At 41.2% G+C, this 16874-nt stretch overlaps 2 long non-coding RNA genes and 4 gene segments (V, D, J or C); 3 read left to right on the top strand and 3 right to left on the bottom strand.

The window, feature by feature from the left end:
• Positions 1-2840: 2840 nt before the first annotated feature.
• LOC129859755 (Ig kappa chain V-III region VH-like) lies at positions 2841-4031 on the bottom strand. The segment is given in 2 exon segments: positions 2841-3789; positions 3955-4031. Coding segments are annotated over 2 exon segments (387 nt in total).
• A 182-nt stretch (positions 4032-4213) lies between these two features.
• On the top strand, positions 4214-6513 carry LOC129859760 (uncharacterized). The gene is made up of 2 exons (XR_008760204.1): positions 4214-4744; positions 5928-6513. It is a non-coding gene; the product is annotated as an uncharacterized LOC129859760 (long non-coding RNA).
• Positions 6514-7144: 631 nt separating this feature from the next.
• On the bottom strand, positions 7145-7917 carry LOC129859757 (probable non-functional immunoglobulin kappa variable 6D-41). The segment is given in 2 exon segments: positions 7145-7566; positions 7749-7917. Coding segments are annotated over 2 exon segments (387 nt in total).
• A 299-nt stretch (positions 7918-8216) lies between these two features.
• Positions 8217-9422, top strand: LOC129860093 (Ig lambda-2 chain C region-like). The segment is given in 3 exon segments: positions 8217-8225; positions 8281-8386; positions 8921-9422. Coding segments are annotated over 3 exon segments (435 nt in total).
• A 171-nt stretch (positions 9423-9593) lies between these two features.
• On the top strand, positions 9594-11699 carry LOC129859762 (uncharacterized). Its single transcript, XR_008760206.1, has 3 exons — positions 9594-9851; positions 9946-10018; positions 11164-11699. It is a non-coding gene; the product is annotated as an uncharacterized LOC129859762 (long non-coding RNA).
• Positions 11700-12607: 908 nt separating this feature from the next.
• Positions 12608-13600, bottom strand: LOC129859756 (Ig kappa chain V region K29-213-like). The segment is given in 2 exon segments: positions 12608-13189; positions 13339-13600. Coding segments are annotated over 2 exon segments (387 nt in total).
• Positions 13601-16874: the final 3274 nt, after the last annotated feature.

Raw genomic sequence — 16874 nt, 5'->3', positions numbered from 1 at the left:
TGTCTTGTGGGTTATTGTCCCCATGTCTGTTGGTCTTGTGAGTACCTGTGTTTTGGTGTTTCGGCTTGCGTGTATTGTGCACTCGTTACTACGGGTCTCATCCCTTGTATTGTTATTACGGGTCTCTTCCCCTGTATTTATTAGAGGTTTAAACTCGCTCTTCTGTTTGGGTTACATCCCTGTGTTTTTGTAAATGTTTGTTTTGTGCTTCGTCCCCGTGCCTTTTCATGGCATGTTGTATTTTTGGGTGGAGTATTAAAATCCCCTATTACATATTCCTGCACCTGTCTCCAATAATTTATACCACAGTGACCACAGATTAAATATGCAACACCACAGACAACAAAAGCATCAGGTGGACTTATTGTTGGACCCATTATAGCATCCTCAGTAAATGTGTGGAAAGCTACAGAGAAGAATATGAGGTCTAATCTTAAATGGAATGCTTAGCATATAAGAAACCATTGATATTATATTCTTGGTCTAAGAAGGGTGTTTATACTTTCAAAGACATATTCAATGTGAATGGACTCCTCAGTTTCCAGGAAATCCACCAGTGTATTAATGTCCCAGGTTCATCATTTTGTCTTTACCTTCAACTACGCCTATCCACCCAGCCTATGGGGTCCCCTGGGGAGCAGAACTAGCAGTACACCCATTGGTCAATCTTCCAACGGACAGACACCCCTCAAAAGGAGTTGTTTATGATATCTATAGTCAATTAATTCTAGCAGCACAAAAGCCATTATGTCTATCCACTGTATTGGAAAATGATTTTAGACTTGCTGACAGACAAATGAATTGGGAGACAGTATGGAAAAATATATTTGGATCATCTAGAAACCTCAATCACCAATTCATGAATATTTTTTTTTGCCATAGAACCGATCTAACACCTCAAAAAAGACATCACATGGGTATTAGTCCATCACCATTATGTGAGTTCTGTACCACAGGGGACCTTGGTACTTTTCAGCATGTGCTGTGTAAATGCCCGGGGGTGGATGCATTCTGGGGTAAAGTCAACGATGTCATCTCTGTACTTAGATAAAATACTGCCATTAGATCCAATAGGGATGTTTCTTTGTGTTGACTCTGATTGGCACTTGTCAGAACACCAACAGAGATTGTGGTTGGCAGGAATCACAGTCGCTAAGAAAACTATTGTACAAAGGTGGATTCCACCTCATCAGTTACCATTGCAACAATGGCTGCTCACATTTAAGGAAATTGTACTTATGGAGCTCTCCACGGCCAGGATCCATAGGGCCAAGGTGTCCACTGGACACATGGAAAAAAGCAGCAGGGGATATTTAAAAACCCTTAACCAACGGGCCTTACATCCATGAATGTGTTTCAGTAATTTGTTACTATTTCTGAGACTATATGATGTATTGTTCAGTAGATATACTATGTAACATTCATTTATTTGACATGCTATCAGATTGCCGGTGGGGAGTGGGGGGGTTTAAAATATATATCTAGAAATGTATTGTATGAATCCTATGAATTGAAATAATAAGTTCATGTAAAAAATCTAGGTGACAACAAAATAGTTTTCAGATCGGTTGAACAGAATCACACTCCTGGCTCTTTCTCTTCTCCTGGAACCATATGCCCAGCAGCTTGAAGGCGCGCACGGAAAATACGACAAACTTTAACCAAAATAAATATTGTACCATTATTTAAAAAAATGTTTTTTATCCCCAATTTCATCATATCCAATCTCGATCTTGTCTCATCGCTGCAATTCCCCAACGGACTCGGGAGAGACAAACCACACTCCTCAACACCTGCCAGCTTAACCAATGTGTTGGCGGAAACACTGTTCAACTGACGACCGAAGTGGGCCTGCAGGCGCCCATCCTGCCACTTGAGTCGCTAGAGCGCGAGAGGAGCCAAGTAAAGCCCCCCGGCCAAACCCTCCCCTAACCCGGAAGACGCTACGCCAATTGTGCGCCGCCCTATGGGACTCCCGGTTGGTTGTGACAGCCTGGGATCGAACCTGGGTCTGTAGTGACGCTTGTTTCACTCTTGTTTTATCGCTTGTTAACTTGACGATGACATTTTGGTTTGATTTGTGTTTGTGTAGGCTACACAGCTGAAAATCAACAAGTTCAACATGGCGCCACGACAACAATGTTTGCCCATCTTCATAACCACTATGAAGCTTTCCTGAATGAAAATAACGCTGTGACAGATCTCCTAGTTACAGGATACAGAGAAAATACATCACTTCAGACTCCAGTGATATGAGGAATGGTAATGTGCTGTACTGCCATAAACTTACTGGCATAGAGGCACGGTGCAACCTTTCATATCTGACCTATGACCTTGCTAGGTCAGACATATCACCCGGAGGTTATTGTTGTCCTCTGTCTGATGTCCGGTCTAGTTTACTCAGGATTAGGTCTGGGAGATGCCCCTGTGCCGTACAGGACAGGTACTGGTGGAGGCATTAGGAGGTTGTGTATGTGTGTCTGATTATGTGACTTTAGAAGTGTTGACCTTTGCCACTGGTTGACCTGTCAGTGACTGTCAGTGGCTCAGTGGCTCAGTGTTGAATCATGATGAATTCCTAATGAATATGGCTCAGTGTTGATTCCTGATGAATTGATGATGAATCTTCAGATGTAGATCACTAGTTATCTAATACTTCCTCATGACATTCTAGTGGGTACTACTAGAATTACCTTAGAAAATGGTGCTCTTTTCAACTAGTCTCTTTGTCAAGTTTGTCAAGTAAACAAAAAGCTGATTACAGTAAAGTGACAGGCAGTCTGGTGGCATGTTGGGGTTGGACTGATTTTCTTCCCTGGGGAACTGACCTCTGACTTTTTAATCTTTGACCTTTACCAGTCTGGCTGACGACCTGTGTCCAACCTCTTCCTGTGCACACCACACAAGATCAGTGCAGTGACCTATAAAATGACCTGTGACTGACATCTAACCTCTGACTTTGATCTTTGACCTCCTCTGGTCTAGCGCTGGTGTCGTGTCAGGATGGGGGAACATCTGGGGAGTGTACTGCTCTATTCTGGGAGAGGGGACATGGAAATCTAAGTTTCTGTTTCACAGGGCTCTCTCTCTGTCACTTACAGTCATGCACTTACACACCCAATACTGCTACACAGAAGTGTTGGCCAGCTGCGTGTGTCTGGTTGGTCAACCAAGCATTGAGGCATACAAACCTTTTTGCTTCACACATGATTATATGTTGACATGATATGGATTATTCATCCTCAATGGGACTATTTCACCTCCATCTTTCTGATAAGGAGGACATTTGTAGACATGGGAGGTTGGAAGAGTTATGAAACTTGTTTGTAACCATTATTTCTGAGTTAGTAAAGTGGTTGTACTTGGTGATGTCATATAACAAGACCATTAGTTCTGTGTCCAGTGGACCAGTGATGTGTGTATTTCGAGCAGGAGGTTTTTGTAGGGCTCTAAATCACTGTGTGAAGATATTTATATTGTTGAGATAGTGGAAACTCTTACAGTAGTAAACTGCTGCATCTTCAGCCTGGAATCCACTGATGGTCAGAGTGAAGTCGCTCTCAGACCCACTGCCACTGAATCTAGCAGGAATCCCATCTAGCCGTGTCTTTACGTTTTTTATCAGGAGTTTGGGAGCTTCTCCAGGTCTCTGTAGATACCAGTACGCACCCTCATTTCCATTATCCCATTTGTACACTTTAGTGTTGGTTCTACAGGTCAGAGTGACGGGGTCTCCTGTAGAAAATGTCACTACAGGAGGCTGAGTCACAGTCACCTGACCTCTGGATCCTGAAGAGGAAAATATTAATTGATCAACGAGTATATAAAGGATATTATTTATATTTAATAATATTTTATGCAGAGACATTTATTAATTATGATCCATTTCAAAGATTATACAAGGCACTCAACAATATGTCCTTTTGCCATTGTAAGAGTTAGAAAACAACAGACCTTTGAGGCAGCAGCAGACCAGTGTCCAGATGAAGATGGTGATCAGAGTCATGGTTGTCGTGGTTTCTGTTGTGTTGAAGGACAGATCTCAGTCCTGCAGTCTGAAACTCACAGGGTTATAAACACTTCCAAGGCACTGAAGCATGAGCTGCCAATGCAAATCACCTCCTCTATGGAAATACCCTACCTCAGGACAGAATAATAAACTGCAAATAATAATCATGTGAATTGCTTCATATTTCTGTTGTTGGCAGTAAAATGGCACAATTGTCAATATTGATATTTGTTGTAAATGACAATGTTTCACTCTGCTCATATGCAATATGATAACATATGACGTCATTGGATGAAAAAACATTTTACAGTGAATTTGGATGAAGAGACTTTAAAGAGGCTCAAATCAGAGACTTCATTAATCAGAGTATGCTATATAGGTACATAAAGTGCTTAATTATTGTGGTTGTCTCACCTAGTTATATTAATATGAATGGATAGAGATGCTCTGGATAAGAGTGTCTGCTAAATGACTCAAATGTAAATGATAAAACATGAGTATTACTTGCTATAATATTTCCTATATTAATAGTGTAAAATACTGTAATTGTATGTAAAGATGTGTAATGCTTTATGAGTATAGTAAAGCTCTACAAAGCTGTGTGGAGCTATATGAGTGGTTCTGTTAGTGCAGGGTGAGCTCACTCTTGTGTGAAGGAGGTTTTTGTACGGCGTCTTAACTAGACTGTATCACTGTGGTACACGTTCGGTGGAGGGACCAAACTGCTGCTGAAAAGTAAGTGTTTTTTCCTTTACTACTTACAAAACACTACAGAAAATAGAAATACTGAACACCAGACATTTTAAGACTCAAACTTTCTAAAGGAAACCCCAATGTTAGTATTTATTTTAGAATGGAGGGTTTAGAATGCAAAATGTTAGCTACCGTCTGTGGGAGACTTTCAGTTGTGCAGCCAAGCAACCTGTCTTTGAACAAGTTATACAAAAGAAACACATTTTTTTATTCAAAGAGCTTTAATCAGGTTAAGTTCACTGTTATGACACGTGAATTACACAGAGAATGTTTTTTGTATAACAGAAAATGTTATGGTCCCTTTAACTGTCTGATATTATTGTAAAGTGGACCAACTTTAAATTGTTAATCTGCGATTGCTACATACATTTTGGGCCTTTTAAATTAATTATATATACCCATTGATTCTTGAACAACATATATATATATTTTAATATGCCTCATGAGCTTAGTTCAACTGCCATACTCTTATCAGAAAGTAAAATAGAATCATGTTTTCTAAATTGTTTGTGAACAATGTAATTTTAAACAAACACTATATAGCCTCAAAACATGGTTGAAATTATAATTTGTAGTTTATGGATGGTCAGTCCTTGCATCCATAGCTCTGTCTATGAATTTGAGAGAGGTTACAGTTCTCCAGTTCCATCCCTCAGCTGTTTACCAAAAACACTGGTGGGGTTGGCTGTTTTGTTGTTGTTTGAACAGCAGAGTATAAAGTTACTTAATATCTGCATTTAGAAGTGATATTGGGCGATAAGATCACTTGATGAATTGGGTCCTTGTCCCTTTTACAGCAAAGATATTTTACAGGCTGTGAAAATACATGGCTAAATAAAAAATCAGCAACAGTGATGTACTTTAATGTGCATTTATGGTCCGTGGGGCGACGCACAATTGGCATAGCGTCGTCCGGGTTAGGGAGGGTTTGGTCGGTAGGGATATCCTTGTCTCAGTATGTAAAATGTAATAAAATGTATGCACTCTACTGTAAGTCGCTCTGGATAAGAGCGTCTGCTAAATGACTAAAATGTAAATGTAAAAAATGTAATTGATGTTGTGAGGTGTTGTGTTCTCTGTGAACCTTAATAAGTTATGTATTTTATTGAACACTCTATTTCTCTCTCCTCTGGAATGTAACATTAAAACGTTCTCTCCTCTCCAGCTGGTCCTACTGTCAGTCCCACAGTGTCTCTGCTCCCCCCCTCCTCTGAGCAGCTCTCTGGGGGCTCTGCCTCACTGGCCTGCCTGCTGACTGACTACTCCCCTCAGGGGGCGCTGGTGAGCTGGGAGGTGGACGGGCTGGAGGTGAGACAGGGGGTCGTGACCAGTCCAGAAGAAGAGAAGGAAGGCCTTTACAGACGCAGCAGCACCCTGACCCTGAGCAAGGCAGGCTGGGAGCAGGGAGAACTCTACACCTGCAGGGTCTCCCACTTCCAACACACCCAGGCCTCCCCTCTTCGCAGGAGCCAGTGTCTGGTCTAGGGCCTAGTAGAGGAGGCCCACAACAGGAGCTCTGTCTGGGGAAGCAGGAGTAGACGAGGCTCTGGTCTGGTCTGGGGCCTGGTTGGAGCAGTAGTAGTGTGTTAGAGTAGTGTACTGAGTAAACTCTAGTACTGCTGGGGAGACCACAGTCTGGGTAGTAATGTGTATTGTATAGAGTACAGGAGACTTCTATGTGTTCTGTACTCAGACTGTTACTGTGATGTTGCTGTATGTCTCAGTTCTAATAAAGTTGGATTTGAAAATAACATGATGGATTAGTTGACTCATGTATTTACTGTGACAACAAATGGAAATGTAACGACAGCTAGATCATAGTATTTATCATAATTATATTCCTCCTCTAAATGAGAGTAAGACATGTCATCTGTCTTGTACTGAATGTTGTTGTATGTGTGTTCTGCTGTTTCTGTCTGTCTGTCTGTCTGTCTGTCTGTCTGTCTGTCTGTCTCTCTGTCTCTCTGTCTCTCTGTCTGTATGTCTCTCTGACCCCCTGGGGACAGAACTTCTCTATTCTGGGAGCAGCCAAACCATCCCACCCTGACCATGCAAATCAAGGCTGCATTCAGTGAGGTGAAACATTTAGAAGATTAAAGACTTTAACACTCAATGTTCTATTTGACAGATAATGATGTCTGTTCTACACAATGTATTTCTATCTGAACATTCCAGAGCTGAAGGTCAATGGTGTGGTGGTAAAGTGGTTGTTTCTATATGGATGTGATGTAAGGGTTATGGTTGTGTAGAGGAGGTGGTTGGGTGAACTATGATCCTGTCATGAGTAACCAGAGTAACATTGTCCTGGTGTGGGACTGTCTAACGCTGTGTGAGGATTTTAAGTCTGTGTTCAGTGAACCAGTGTTTAATGTCATAGTCTGTTGCTCCTCAACACCTGCAGTAGGTCCCAGCTGCAGCAGTACAGTCTCTGTGCAGTCTGACTGAGGAAGGTTTTTGTATGACTCTAAATCACTGTGTGAACACATCTTTATCATTGAGCTCATGGTAACTCTGACAGTAGTAAACTGCTGCATCTTCAGCCTGGACTCCACTGATGGTCAGAGTGAAGTCACTCTCAGACCCACTGCCACTGAATCTAGCAGGAATCCCATCTAGCAGTTTATTTCCATATTCTATCAAGAGTTTGGGAGCTTCTCCAGGTCTCTGTTGATACCAGAAAGCACTCTCCAATAAATCAGCCAATTTGTACACTTTAGGGTTGGTTGTACAGGTCAGAGTGACAAGGTCTCCTGGAGAAAAGGTCACTACAGGAGGCTGAGTCACAGTCACCTGACCTCTGGATCCTGAAGAGGAAAAATATAAATTGATCAATATATATAGATTGAGTTGAGTATATATATTAGATAATTTCTATTTCATAATATTTTATCCATGGACATTTATTAATTGAGAGCCATTTCAATGATTGTAGAAGGTACTCAGCAACATGTCTTTTTTTCATTGTAAGAGTTATAAAACAACAGACCCTTGAGGCAGCAGCAGACCAGTGTCCAGATGAAGAAGGTGATCAGAGTCATGGTTGTCGTGGTTTCTGTTGTGTTGATGGACAGATCTCAGTCCTGCAGTCTGAAACTCACAGGGTTATAAACACTCCCAGAGCACTGAAGCATGAGCTGCCAATGCAAATCACCTCCTCTATGGAAATACCCTTCCTCAGGACAGATGATGAAACTGTTACTGCAACACAATAATAATATTAAACATGGAAGGGAATAGCTGACCTAAATCTCTGGAAGGACTTGACCATAGTATTTAGTTACATGTAAGTGTTTTCATTCAATAATACTGTATTGCTATTCTACATTGCTGCCTTCTTGTACTTATTGAGTTTGTCAGAGATATTTGACATCTCCAACATTTATATTTTATAGTCAGGGGGGAAATCAGCTGAAATTAAAAACCTAAAACATCAAAGTAAATTCATTTGAAAGTTATGTCTCAAGTATATATGGTGTTTTTGACAGACAATCTGGTAGGGTTGAATGTGTGTTGTGTAGAGAGTTACTGGTGTGTGTAAAGTGCAGGAGGTTTTTGTACGGCTGTTCAATGAGTCTGTATCATTGTGGTGGACTTTCGGTGGCGGCACCAAACTCATCGTTGACTGTAAGTACAAGAGATTTATCCTTACTATAATACATTCAGTTGAACATTTATAAAGTCACAAAGTCATTATTGAGAAATAGTTATAGATTTGAATGTTTAATTTATTTTATTCCGATTATTTGAGATGTTTCCACCTACTCTAATGATCATTCAAGGACAAAAACTTAATATACCAAATATCTGCAAATATAAAATAATAAGTTGAGATGTTCGATGTCTTTAAATACACAGAAACAGTTCAGCAGCATTATTAAACATGTTATATTGTAAATATGTACGTTTTCTTTCTGTATTGTACTTTAACACATCCCTGACTGTAGTGTGTGGTCACGCTTCATAGATGTTATTGGAGGGAAGTAAAATAGTGTGTAATATATATTTATAGATAACCTGCCATTTTTACAGACTATTTTATACAATACAAATAACATATTTGTTTCTTCATATTAAAGTAGTTGAAAGTTCTTCAAGGTTCCTGTCCAGTTTAACCCTTACATGTCATCTTTTCTTTTCCCTCCTCATCTTCTCTCCTAGTGGGTGTGGTACGTCCCTCCCTGACCGTCCTACTTCCCTCCAGTGAGGAGCAGGACCAGGGGAATGTGGCCCTAGTGTGCCTGGCCAACAGGGGCTTCCCGGAGGGCTGGAAGCTGGGTTGGAGGCTGGGGGCCGGGGGGGCCTTGCAGGGCAGCCAGAGCCTGGAGGTCCTGGAGAAGGACGGTCACTACAGCTGGAGCAGCAGCCTCACCCTCCCCACTGACCAGTGGAGGACGGCTGGCTCAGTCTCCTGTGAGGCCACCCTAAAGGACCAGGCCCCCGTCACTCACACACTGGAGCCACACCACTGCTCTCAGTAGACACCCTGTACACAGAGAACACCTACCTATCTGTCATTCTATCACTCTAAATATCTATCTAGAGCTTCAGCTCTGGTCATCAATCTGGGATTCTGCATCTTTAAATCTGTACCTGTGTTTTATTGCTTTTGCTTTTAGATTGGAAATGTTAAGAAAATAAAATACTTTGTATTAATGTCAAACAAGGTGTCCCTGATTTGTATTTTAAAATAAATGGAAGTGAATATCTGTGAACTAAAGACTAAACTGCTCTGTAACAAAATGAACATTAGAAGGTTGGTAGGGGGTGAGTGAGGGTGGGTAGTGGGTAGAACCCCTTGGGACAGTGAATATCTGGGGACAGGAGCAGAACATCTATTATAGACATGGGAGGCTCAACAACTATGCAAAACAGCACTCTATAGGCTGCTGGGTGTGTGAAACAGGGGAAGGAGAGAGAGAGACAGAGAGAAAAAGAGAGAGCGACAGAGAGAAAAACAGACAGACAGACACACAGAAGGAGAAAGAAAGGAACAGAGAGAGAGATACTTATATTACTATTATTTTGCTGTTGTGAGTCATTCCAATCTAGTGGTCAACTATAGGAGGACAACCAAATATTGTATTAAAGGGTAGGTTCACCACCAAATAGAAAAATGTGTCAGACATTATATTACGTCCAATGGGTGTTATGTCCAGCTGAGCCCAAATTTGTTTTGATTTCAGGATGAACCTCCCACTGGAATTTTGTTGCTCTGATGTTAATGTCCGGGATCCAAGACGAGACCAATGGAGACAGGTGATGCTTACTGGAGCCTTATTATCTACAGTAAATAAATGGCTCTGGTATTTTCAGCTTGATGGCGCCCTCTTGTTTTAAAATGTCATCATGCTGAAGATTAGTTCAGACAGAGCATAAAAAGTTATTTGTCAAACAGTGGCGGGGTCAGGCTGTTGGTAGAATTACAGACTGGGCCTGCAAACTGTTTATTGCTTTATGTAAATAAATAAATACATAGGTGTGCAATGACAGAACAGTATCAACATCACCAGATATTAGTATCATAATGGTTAACTGAATTTGACTGCTGGTAATAAAAGTGAATTTCATTGGTTGTTGCTGTCAGAGTTATCAACAGTTAAGAGTTCCGACTGGGAAGTTTCACGTGAACGGACATGCACCATACAGACAGATAGAGGACTCATCTTGATATTCGTGCCATTGTAGTGTGTGTGATAGCATGGGCAATGCCATTCAGGAATTACCACCCAGTTGACTACTTTGACTACTAAAATGTTATTTTGTCCACTAGAGGCCTCTATCATTCTCTATGACATGAACATTCTTATGAAGGGATCAAGGTCAGCCATTTTGGTCAGGGAGTTGGTCAATCATGGTTTGCCAGAGTTGTGTTTAAGATATTGTGTAAAATAATACATTTGTTGAATGTATCTGCACTATATGTTTACTAGCTAGCTAGCCAGACAGTTTTAGAGGAATGACTGTATTAATCCCCGAGCTGACGAGGTAAAACTCTGTCGTTCTGCCCCTGAACAAGGCAGTTAACCCATTGTTAATTGTAAATAAGAATTTGTTCTTAACTGACTTGCCTAGTTAAATAAAGGTTAAATAAAACTTTTTTTTTTAAGTGTTCACATTAATTGCCAACATATCCACGTTCCATTTATAAATGCAATCAATTCACAGCAATACAATGCATCAAATCAGTTGATGATTGGACTTGACAAGTACTGATATTGTATCATATAATAGCACTCTCAGCTTTCCAAGAAGACAACAAATTCAACATTTATGATCTTGTTTACATATACTTTAGAGGCTATTTATGTAGAACATTTGTATAAAAACTTAATTAATGTCACACCCTGACCTAAGAGATCCTTTTTATGTCTCTATTTTGGTGTGTTTGCGATGCCCTTCAGTCCGGAGCCGCCAGAGTCTCCCTCCTGTCCGGAGCCGCCAGAGTCTCCCTCCTGTCCGGAGCCGCCAGAGTCTCCCTCTTGTCCGGAGCCGCCAGAGTCGCCCTCCTGTCCGGAGCTGCCAGAGTCACCCTCCTGTCCGGGGCCCACTGCAAGGGTCCCCAGTCCGGGGTCGGCGGCAAGGGTCCCCCACGTCCCGCGCCAGAGCCTCCTCCGCAGATATATGCCCACCCAGACCCTCCCCTATAAGTTTAGGTTTTGCGGCCGGAGTCCGCACCTTTGGGGGGGGGGGGGGTATTGTCACGCCCTGACCTTAGAGATCCTTTTTATGTCTCAAATTTTGGTTTGGTCAGGGCGTGAGTTGGGGTGGGCATTCTATGTCTGGTGTTCTATGTTTTCTTTTTCTGTGTGTTTGGCCGGGTGTGGTTGTTTTCTGTTTTGTGTATGCAACAGATAGGACTATTTCGTTTCATTTACTCTCTTTGGTGTTTTTGTTATTTCAGTGTTCAGTTTATTTATTAAATTAACATGAACATTTCCCACGCTGCGTTTTGGTCCGATCCTTCTTCCCAGGACGATCGTTACAATTAACTGTATTAATGATTATATGACAATATTTTAGGTTGACAGAAATTATATTACACAATTTCCAATATATCACACACCTTACTTTTATTTTCCTGCATAATTAAAACCAGATTATGCCTCTACTATCATTCATTCCAATTAGAATGGTTTTGATTTCTCCCTGACAACAATGGCTGCCATTTTCATCCCATTGTGGAACTTTAAGGGTAGATGACATAGAATGACTGACAGGAGCAAATCCAAGGGGTCTGAATACTTTTGTGTGGCACTGTATGTGTAGAATTGCAGGAAATTAGCTTTAAAACAGCAACATTTGCTCTCTTCCTCATGGCACAATGTGTAGAATAGCATGAGAAAACCAATAAAACTGCACATTTTTCTCTTTGCACCATGGAAAAATATGTAGAATTGTAGGAAGGTAGCTCCACCCCCTCTTGACGAGGGCCTGCCAGACTGCGATATGTCACTGCCTCTGACCTTCGGACCTTTGAACTCAACCACTCTGGCTGACTTCCGGTGCCCAACCCTTTCCACACCACACCACAATACTAGTAAACTGACGTATGAAATGACCTGTGACTTACATCGGACCTCTGACTTTTATCTTTGACCTCTACCAGTCTGTTTGACATCCACTGGCCAACCTCTGGTTTAGGTCTGGTGTCGTGTTAAGGATGGGTGAACATCTGAGGACTTGTGGTTGTTAAAATTGGCCTAAACTGCTCCGCAACAAAATGAACATTAGAAGGTTGGTAGGGGGTGAGTGAGGGTGGGTAGTGTGTAGAACCCCTTGGGACAGTGAATATCTGGGGACAGGAGCAGAACCACATCATCTGACCGTTATAGACATGGGAGGGGGTTAAAGGATATAGTTGTTGGTTTTGATCATGACTAAACTATGTGGTGTGTTTGAGAATCATTTTTGAGTTTTAAACAGATGTTTTGTATGGTGGTAAAGTAGTGGTTATTTATGCTTGGTGATGTCATATAACCAGGATCTGAGTTGTGTGTTCAGTGAACCAGTGTTTCATGTCTGTTGCTCCTCAACACCTGCAGTAGTTCCCAGCTGCAGCAGTAGAGTCTCTGTGCAGTCTGCCTGAGGGAGGTTTTTGTATGACTCTAAATCACTGTGTGAAGAGCTCTGGGCTGCCAAAATTACCCATACCATAGTAATCTCCTGCATCTTCAGCTTGGACATCAGTGATTGTAAGAGTGTACTCAGTACCTGATCTACTGCCACTGAATCTAGATGGTGTTCCAGACTGAAGGGTTTTTACTTTATAGATGAGGAGTTTGGGAGCCTGTCCAGGTTTCTGCAGGTACCAGCTCATGTCATCACCAATACCGGTTGAACTTGCAACAGCTTTGATAGACACACTCTCTCCCAGACGAACAGACTTCGATTCATCAGCTTGATTCAGGACACGTTGTGCAGATAACTCTGAAATTGAAACAGAAAATTTAGCTTTGAGGTGTCTTGAAAATCCACATAAAAGGAATTGAAAACATTTTTGATGTCCAAACATGTACAAGCCCATTAAAACCTGTTAAAACCAGTCGACCACAGGGAGAGATGCTGGAGTTTCTCACCCTGAGTCAGGAACCCCACTGTGATCAGCAGTGGAATCAGTGATATCATCTTCATCATGTTCATCATCATCTGTGGCTCTGAGAAGACAACAGACTGGACACAACAATGATAACACTGCAGTCTTAAAGTGTCAGGACAGATCTCAGTCCTGCAGTCTGAAACTCACAGGGCTATAAACACTCTCAGAGCACTGAAGCCTGAGCTGCCAATGCAAATCACCTGCTCTATGGAAATACCCTTCCTCAGGACAGATGATGAAACTGTTCATGCAATGACATAAACACAATCATCTTAAACATGGAGGAAATAGCTGACCTAAATCTGTGGGAAGGCCTGTAATTGACCACAGCATTTGGTTACATGTAAGTGTATTAATTCAATACTAGTGTTTTGCTATTATATACTGGCTATTCTAGCCTTTTTGCTAAATTGGCGTCATGCTGAAGTTCAGTTCAGGCCATTAAGAATGATCGAGGCCTAAGATGGATATAGCTGTTTTTGCATGGATATTGCCTTTGAGGTAATCCACCATTTTGAAGTAGTCAACTGAGTGGTACTTCCTATGGGTTAAGGAATGATCACATAATTCCATCCAGGTCATCAGGAGGGATCAGCCATTGAATTATACTCACGAGGAAACATTACATTACAGCAGGTGGCAGTAAATCGCCAACCTTGGCTCTATAGCTGTTCAAACAACACAGTCTAGGGGACAGTTTGCACCCTGTCAGTTGATTTACCAGTAAAAGTAGTAGAAGAAGAAAATGGACTACTTCAAAATGGAGATGGCCTCAATGGCACTGCCTGTGCTCTCACAGACACCATAATGGGGCAGATACAATAATGATGTGTTCTATCTAAGTCTATGGTTCTGACAGAAAATAAAGATTTATTAATCAAACAGTGTCAGGTTCAGCTGTTGGTGGAACTACAGACTGGGTCTGCAAGCTGTTTTATCGCTTTCTGATATTCATATCTAGATAGGTGTGACAAAAATACTATTTTCAAGCGAGAAACCTAGCTACTTACTGGCACTGCAGTTTAAACATGCTGAAACAAGATCATCAATACAGTTGATCAGACTGTTATCTGATCCTACAGAAATAAATACAACTTTTAGAGCATATTATTCAGATTCATTCAGTTCCTCATACAGCTTTGATACTTCTGTTTGCCTGCAGTTCCCGGAGAACCTTACGTTGCCCAGACTCTCTAAAGAAGAAACAGTTGTATTAGAGGAACCTACCACTTTATCTGAACTGAAAGCTGCTCTTTTAAATATGAAGAAAGATTAAGGGCCTGGTATTGATGGAAAACCTCCTGAACTCATTCTCAACTTTTGGGATGATCTAGGACCAGTTATTCTTGAATCGCTTAATACTGCTATTGAAAAGGACAATTCCACAGAGACATCAATACAGCTATTATATCCCTAACCCCTAAGAAAGGATAAGACTTCACAAAATGTGAAAATGTTCAGCCAATCAGTTTAACCTGAACAGAAATGAAGATGTATGTCAAAGTTCTAGCCATGTGCCTAGAGAACATTATGAACAAGATCATACATCCTGAACAAACAGGGTTAATTAAGGGTCGTCAGGCAGCTGATAACATAAACTGCATGTTTCATGTGGTTGCTGAGGCTTCCAATCTGGATACCCCGTGTGCTGAGTTATCATTAGATGCAGAGAAAGCCTTTGACCGCTTAGAGTGGGAATATTTATGGCTTGTTCTTGAACATTTTGGTTTTGGGGCAAAATTTATAAAAATTATTTGCACCCTATATGTGAATCTTTCTTCTGTTATATCTACTGGCATTACCCATTCTAATCCATTTATCACACAACCAGGATGTATATCTACAGGCACTACCCATTCTAATCCATTTACCATACAACCAGGATGTATATCTACTGGCATTACCCATTCTAATCCATTTATCATACAACTAGGATGTATATCTTCTGGCATTACCCATTCTAATCCATTTATCATACAACCAGGATGTATATCTACTGGTTCTACCCATTCTAATCCATTTATCATACAACTAGGATGTATATCTACTGGCATTACCCATTCTAATCCATTTACCTTACAACCAGGATGTATATCTACTGGCATTACCCATTCTAATCCATTTACCTTACAACCAGGATGTATATCTACTGGCATTACCCATTCTAATCCATTTACCTTACAACCAGGATGTATATCTACAGGCATTAACCATTCTAATCCATTTACCATACAACCAGGATGTTAATCTACAGGCATTACCCATTCTAATCCATTTACCATACAACCAGGATGTATATCTACAGGCACTACCCATTCTAATCAATTTACCTTACAACCAGGATGTATATCTACAGGCATTACCCATTCTAATCCATTTACCTTACAACCAGGATGTATATCTACTGGCATTACCCATTCTAATCCATTTACCTTACAACCAGGATGTTTATCTACTGGCATTACCCATTCTAATCCATTTACCTTACAACCAGGATGTTTATCTACAGGTACTGCCCATTCTAATCCATTTACATGTGACTTTGGAAATGTTGACCTTTGCCACTGGCTGACCTGTCAGTGACCCTGAAGGTATTCTAGACTGGGATGAAGGTCGTCCATCTGGCTCAGTGCTGATTCCTGATAGATTCATGATGAAACTGGCTCAGTGCTGATTCTTGATGAATTCATGATGAATCTTCAGATGTAGATGACTAGTTATCTAATACTTCCTCATGCCATTCTAGTGGGTACTACTAGAATGACCTTAGAAAATGTTGCTCTTGTCAACTAGTCTCTTTGGCATGAAAACAAAAAGCTGACTAAAATAAAGTATCAGACAGTCTGGTGGCATGTTGGGGTTGGACTGATTTTCTTCCCTGGGGAACTGACCTCTGACTTTTTAATCTTTGACCTTTACCAGTCTGGCTGATGACCTGTGTCCAACCTCTTCCTGTGCACACCACACAAGATCAGTGCAGTGACCTATAAAATGACCTGTGACTGACATCTAACCTCTGACTTTGATCTTTGACCTCCTCTGGTCTAGCGCTGGTGTCGTGTTAAGGATGGGGGAACATCTGGGGAGTGTACTGTTCTATTCTGGGGGAGGGGACATGGAAATCTAAGTTTCTGTTTCACAGGGCTCTCTCTCTGTCACATACAGTTCTGCATTTACACACCCAATACTGCTCCACGGAAGTTGCCAGCTGTGTGTGTCTGGTTGGTCAACCAAGCATTGAGGCACACCAACCTTTTTGCTTCACGCATGATTATATGTTGACATGATATGGATTATTCATCTTCAATGGGACTATTTCACCTCCATCTTTCTGATAAGGAGGATATTTGTAGACATGGAAGGTTGGGAGGGTTATGAAACTAGTTTGTAACCATTATTTCTGAGTTAGTAAAAAGGTTATACTTGGTGATGTCATATAACAAGACCATTAGTTCTGTGTTCAGTGGACCAGTGATGTGTGTCATTTCGAGGAGGAGGTTTTTGTACGGCTCTAAA

This window comes from Salvelinus fontinalis, chromosome 7 (assembly GCF_029448725.1).
Source record: "Salvelinus fontinalis isolate EN_2023a chromosome 7, ASM2944872v1, whole genome shotgun sequence".
NCBI classification, from domain to species: Eukaryota; Metazoa; Chordata; class Actinopteri; order Salmoniformes; family Salmonidae; genus Salvelinus; species Salvelinus fontinalis.
Note: the sequence above shows the minus strand (reverse complement) of the source record. Positions and strands in the feature narration are given on the sequence as shown.